Source organism: Ovis aries, chromosome 11 (genome assembly GCF_016772045.2).
Source record: "Ovis aries strain OAR_USU_Benz2616 breed Rambouillet chromosome 11, ARS-UI_Ramb_v3.0, whole genome shotgun sequence".
Lineage (NCBI taxonomy): Eukaryota > Metazoa > Chordata > Mammalia > Artiodactyla > Bovidae > Ovis > Ovis aries.
In genome coordinates this window covers 20,122,814-20,129,122 of record NC_056064.1, presented here as the reverse complement: position 1 = coordinate 20,129,122, position 6,309 = coordinate 20,122,814, and the positions used below count along the sequence as shown (strand labels likewise).

General features: G+C 49.2%; 1 protein-coding gene across 5 annotated transcripts in view; it reads left to right on the top strand.

Moving 5' to 3' along the window:
- Nucleotides 1-6,309, top strand: part of FAM222B (family with sequence similarity 222 member B) — a 67,713-nt gene that overhangs the window by 56,583 nt on the left and 4,821 nt on the right. For 4 of the 5 annotated variants that reach the window (XM_027975224.3, XM_027975222.3, XM_027975223.2 and 1 more), the window contains one exon: nucleotides 1-122. In XM_027975224.3, coding sequence (XP_027831025.1) covers nucleotides 41-122 — 82 coding nt within the window. In that variant the 5' untranslated portion in view covers nucleotides 1-40. The remainder of the gene's footprint in view (nucleotides 123-6,309) is intronic. The other variant, XM_042256574.2, reaches the window with a different exon arrangement.

Genomic DNA, 6,309 nt, shown 5'->3' with positions numbered 1-6,309 from the left:
TGTGAGTGGCCGCCTCATGTTGTGTTGATGCCGGTCTGCCATGCTAGCCTGTCTACCAGGGCCAGGTGACCTGTCCTTTCAGCTTCTTTCTCACACGCAGATGAACACTGGACTTCAGAAATGTAAGTAATCTGGATCCCAAGGAAGCACGCAGTCCTTTATTTTTCCCCTCTACCCGGGTTCTCCCAGAGACAACTTTGGGGTACCCTGACTTTGGTACCTCCAAGATGTTCTTCAGCACAGACAGCAAGAAAGCAGCTGCAGAACTTGTCGGCAGTGCGAGACGCTTCTCTAATCAGAGAGAGCCTCTTAAATACTAGATTCCCCAGTGTGTGTCATCTTAATTTTAATTGTTGCTGATAGATGTCTGTTGAGCAGTAGGATTGTATGGAGTTTTACAGCCCAGTGTTACATATATCATATATGTATATATTACCCTTCAAGGAAGTGTTTCAGTTTGAACCCTGGGAGGAATGGAATGAAAACACACAGTCCAGATTACTTACTGTAACCCTGGAACAAACTGTTTGCACTCTTGTGTTGTTTGGAGCTCTCTGAGTGCCCTCTGCCACGGAGACAGACCGTTCCCCCTTGGCCTTGCTGTCTGCCTTCTGAGCCAGTGCCCGCAGCTCACAGCAAACAAACTCTTGCCTCCAGAAGGGACATGGAACTATCTAGCTTTCTCAGCCTCTCTGGGCATGTTCCTGTTAATATTCTTCCCCCAAGACGGGATTTTGGAGAACTGTTAGCTTCCTGTATTAGATTGGCTGGCACTGACTTTGTATTTTCCCAGATTCCTACCTTCTATCCCTATACTATGTGAATGTGCAAGGTAGATTCTATTCCTGGCTTATCACCATGCATGGCATCTTCGAGTGTAAAGATGGCCCTAAATTTGGAATAGAGTTTCCTTTCAGAGCAAAAAGGGAAAATCAGCGAGGCATCTCAGCTTACCCTTAAACAGAAAAAGAGCCTCAGCAGGTTACCTGACTCCTTTATGACAGAGGTTGGCAAGCTCTTTCTGACAAGGGTCAAATGGATCATACCACATGCTCTCTTGCGTGTTCTCAGCCCTGCTCTCATGGGGCGCAGGCAGCTGTAGGCAGTATGTAAACAAATGAGTGCGGCTGTGCTCCAGCACCACCCTCTACAGAAGCACAGCAGCCCAGTGCTGGCTTTCAGGCTGTAGTTTCCCTCTCTCTGCTCCATGAGATTATCTGCAGAAGTTAAAAACAGTCTGGCCCCTTGACTTTCTTTCTCGGAGGGAGAGTAAGACTCAGAGCGTGGCCAGATCTAGAATTTGGCCAGTGAGTGCAACTCCGTAACAACAGAGCTGAGGGTGTCAGTCTTCCTTCTGCGGCTGCCTGACGCAGTAGGCAAGCTCGCTGTCCCAGCTCTGCCCCAGCCTTTCTTTCTCCCACTGAGTGCCAATCGGGTGAGGGTGTTGTCTGGGGCTCTCTGGCCACCCAGAGCCGCATTCTCATGCTCTGTGACTGGGCGCAGGCCTCCAGGCACACCTCTGGAGAGGGAGCGCATGCAGAAGCATGTGGTAAGATGATGGAATGCAGCTTGCTGTCTGTCTTCTAGGTCCTTAATACACGCTGACAGCTTCACCCAGAGATGCACCATCAAGGGCTGAACCATCTAGGAGGAAAGGCAAATCGGCAGCTTTATCTTAGCTGCTGATGTTGGATCTTCACTCCACTCCCTTCTCCCCAAAGCAGCCCCCAAGTCACCGCTTCAAAAACCTCTATCCCAAATCTGTATTCAAGAATTGAGGTGCCCTTTTTCTCTGGTTTCAGGCTTACCTGTCCATTTGGGGGACAGTGTATTTCAATCCCTTCAACTGTCTTGTGACCCTACTTAACTACACCTAAACTTTTGCAGAGACGAAAACCCAGTGGTGTTTTTAAGCTCACTTGCTTGCTTCTTTGCTCTCCCAAAATGTATTAGGAGAAAAAAAAAATCCTGTTTTGTGATGTACAGCTCTTAGCATTAAGCATTTACCGTTAAGGTGGGACAGAGTATAAAGAGTCTGCTTCAGAAACGAGAAGCTAAGACGCTGCGCAGAGCCCAAGTTTGCTGCTGCTGCTAAGTCATTTCAGTTGTGTCTGACTGTGTGTGACCCCGTAGACGGCAACCCACCAGGCTCCCCCATCCCTGGGATTCTCCAGGCAAGAATACTGGAGTGGGTTGCTTCCTTCTCCAATGTATGAAAGTGAAAAGTCAAAGTGAAGTCGTTCAGTCATAACTGACTCTTAGTGACCCCATGGACTGCAGCCTACCAGCCTCCTGGGATTTTCTAGGCAAGAGTACTGGAGTGGGGTGCCATTGCCTTCTCCAGAGCCCAAGTCCACCAGCTGTCAAAACCTGTGACTGCTGTTCAGCCGTCCCCTGCTCCCATCCTAAGGAGGGTCTTAAAAGTTGCTCAAAACACAGAACTCAGTATCTAGTGAGGTGGGCATGGAGTGTGTACATGCTAAGTTGCTTAATCATGTCTGACTTTTTGTGACCCCATGGACTGTAGCCCTCCAGATTCCTCTGTCCTTTGGGATTCTCCAGGCAAGAATACTGGAGTGGGTTGCCATGCCCTTCTCCAGGGGATCTTCCCAGCCCAGGGATTAAACTCATGTCTCTGTGTCCTGCATTGGCAGGCAGGTTCTTTACCACTAGTGCTACCTAGGAAACTCCATGGAGTACAGATATTTATAGCTTTGCTGCTGTTCAGTCGCCCAGTCGTGTCCGACTCTTTCTGACCCTATGGACTGCAGCACGCCAGGCCTCCCGGATGCCCCTCACCATCTCTTGGAGTTTGCCCAAGTTCATGTTCGTTGTATTGGTGATGCTATCCAGCCTTCTCATCCTCTGACGCCCTCTTCTTCTTCTGCCCTCAATCTTTCCCAGCATCAGCCTTAATAGCTTAGTATATTTTATATTGGAATAGTCAGCTTAAGGCAGGGGAGATGGGGTCAGGGCTCAGGAGAGGGGATATGTGGCTTTTTGGCCCAGCGCTGTCATTCACCTGGCTGGTCAGTCTGCCCCTGGCTTGAGCTGCCGTGTGTACAGAGTCATAATCCCAGTCCCTTCAGACACCAGTGTTTTCTCTTCTTCCCGTCCTCTTCTACATGTACAGGAGGGTGTGATGTATTTTCCCACCAAAAGTATGACTTGCCTTAGTGCAGGCTGGAGTAAGGGACATCTTGCCTTTGGGTGGGTCCTGCACAGGCTAGAACCACAATTGTGGTTAGTGGCTGCCCTCCCAGAACTTTGCTGGATTGTTATTCTGTAACATCACATGGTTCAGGAGACCTGAGCCATTTTGGAGCTTTGTACTTGAAATGGAGCTTTGTACTGGAAAAATTTGTTTTCCTCTAAGCCGTCTTCTCCCAGTTCCCCAGAAACTGTTGCTTTTGAACATTTGTTTCCTTCATTAACCCCAAGCCTCTGCTCCTGTTTCTCCAGCTCACAGACAGGTGTACAGATAGGGTGGCTTGATAAAGATTTCTGGGTAGAGTGGTTGAAATGACCAGAGGTCCCTGGTCTTCAGATTGTCTTTCAGACAGTGACTGTGACTTCTTTCAACTGTAGAGTCTTGGGACCTAGAACGAATAATCAAAATTAATCTTTTACTGTACTCTTGTATGCTTATCTGCCCCCTAGTGGAAAGATCTGGAAATGGCAAATTGGATAAACTCAGAGAAACATCAGAAATATTAGGTAACATTTGTTGAGTGCTTACCATATGCCAGGCACTATCTTGCGTATTTTTATGTATGTTCCCATTCATTCTTCGATAATTCCATATGGGAGACTCACTTATCTTTCTTTTAAGCATGAGAGTGTTGGTCACTTGTCAGTGTCACATGACTAATCAGTGACTAGGCTAGAATTCACTCTTGGGTCAGACTCCAAAGCCTGTGTTTGATGCATGGCCTGTGTCTCCCCACAGGCTAGAGGCTCCTGCTGTGTAAGCCACTAGTGTCTTCTGATCTTCAAAACAGAAAGATAAACGGGGAGGTCCTTGTAGGGAAGCCTCGATTCAGGAAGATTCCCCCCCAGTCCCTAGTCCATGGAACTTTTCTCTGCTACATTTAATGCTCAGACTCAAGTCTGGGAGGCCCTGCATTTAGGGCTTCATGGTAAGGTTACTTTGTCCCATCTGTGGGCAGACTCAGCGAAACCTGCTATCCTTGAATAATGACCATTGACAGTTACAGGTCCTGCTCACAGAGCATTTCCTGTTTATGGGATTTTTTGGTCTTAGTAATTCTGTGAGGGAGGACAGCAGGTTTCATTGCTGTTTATAAATGAGGAATGTCTGAGTGACCCTCTGAGTAGTCGGATAATCAAGCCAGTGCTTGAATCCAGTCTCTTTTTTTCTGACCGCAGAGTCTCTGTTCTCCACTGCTTTATGCCTCGATTAATGACACTGTTGGTACCAGATAGTTAAATAAGTTGCTTGCAAAGCTGTAGTGTCTGTGTCAGCCGTGCACTTAGAGGAAGATGATGCAGAAGAAAGAAAGGCTGCAGGGTGCCTGTGTAGGGACTGAGATGAAGTACTGAGAAAAATTCGGAAGGGTTGGGCTGAAGTCTGGTATATGAAGTGGGTGGTGTCAGAGCCCCAGAATGTGACCTCTTTCTCGTCTAGTATGCTCATCTGTCTTCCTGAGAGTCTTCCTTAACGGGCTGTAGCCCTGTGCAGCCTCCCTGCCCCTCACCTCATCACCATTGTCAGCATCAGTGGAGCCAGGGCGGAGGGAGCTGGTTGGTGTAGTGTCCCGTCCCGCACTCCTGATTGAGGCCAGCACACCTTGTGCCTCTGCTAGAAAAAACTAGCTTGAGAGTTGGTATTGACTTGGAGCAAAGGAGCTCTGTTATTTAGCAAGCCACTGTGCCAGCCTCTCTTAGTTGGCCTTCAAGGAGAGAAGCTTGTTAACATGGAGCAAGACTTTTCCTACATGGAGGGGCAGACCTTCATTTCCTGTCTGAATGGAAACACAGCAGCTTCAGACTCCTCCTGTTCAGCTGAATCCCAGCTGTTGAGCCAGACAGTGTGCTTAGAGGTACTTACTGCAGGTCTGCTCTGGGTAAGGAAGACGCCACGCCAGGAGCATCACACAGGAGTATCGCTTTTCCTCGGTCACGTGACCGCGCAGTGGCTGACCAGGGCAGCTTCTCATGGAGTTCTGGTGCCTTGAGTTTAGGGACCTTCTTCAGTGATCCCAGACATTTTTGGTGTCCTCTGTGCAAGAGAATGTAAGACAGGTCAGAAAATGGCCCCCACTTTATGGAGCCTGAAGCCCACTAAGGGTCAGAGGCTTACAAGCAGCCGCAGAGCTCTGTTCTCCAGGTCATCTTGACCCTTGTTGCCATCTCGTGCTGCCTGGTGGGTGGGGGACTTGCAGGCCTCTCTGCCTCCTCCTGCTCCCTATCTTCACTTGTCACTGTCACAGTCTTCCTTCTGAGGCCTTCTGCAGCTCGGTCATCTTACAAACATTGCAATTATGGATGGAACAGGTATTCAGCACTCAGTAAATAAAGTAGGGCCTTGAATACGTTAGAATGCCTACCAAGTTCAAGGCATTGTGCCAGCGTTTGAAAACACGAACCTTTTCCTTTCTGTACCCTTTGTTTCTCCTGTACCCTTTTTTGCTGAGTTCTGCCTCTTTGAGCGTGAGTCCGGATCTCTCTGCCCCTCCTGAACTGGAGCTTTCTTTTCTTGCTTCCGAGGAGAGCAGCAGTTTCTAAGCAGTTGCTGCCAGCCAACCAGCAGTGTCACCTAAAGCAGGCAGCTGTGCCCTCTCCCTGCTAGCACTCACTAGACGACTTCTGTTCAGTGATGCCCAGCGACATGACTTTGAATGGGGTCTCCTTTGGGCCAAGCCAGCTGAGGCCACAAGCCAGGCATTTGGTCAGCTTAGTCCTTGGTCTGCCCTGGCCGCCTCCAGCACAGGGAGGAAGTAGGGAGGGAGGCAGCTAGCTGAACCCAGGCTCCCAGCCAAGCGCACCCCTCCTTTTTTTTTTCTGCTTTGGGGAGTCTGTGTACTTACTCAGCAAGCCTTTATTAAGCACCTTCTGTGTATACTCAGGGGAGACCCTCCCTCGGAGAAAGGGAGAATGGTGCTAAGACCCCTTGCCAGGAGCCTGGCAAGCTTAAAGAGCTCTTGTTCTCAGAACCTTTTCCTTTTTGACTGCAAGCACGACATCCGCTGGAGCCCCCTGATGGGAGGCGACTGGAGATGGGAACAAAGAGGCTGTTAGCATTAATGAGGCCCATTGAGCGGAGGCCCATTGAACGGTGTTTCCGCA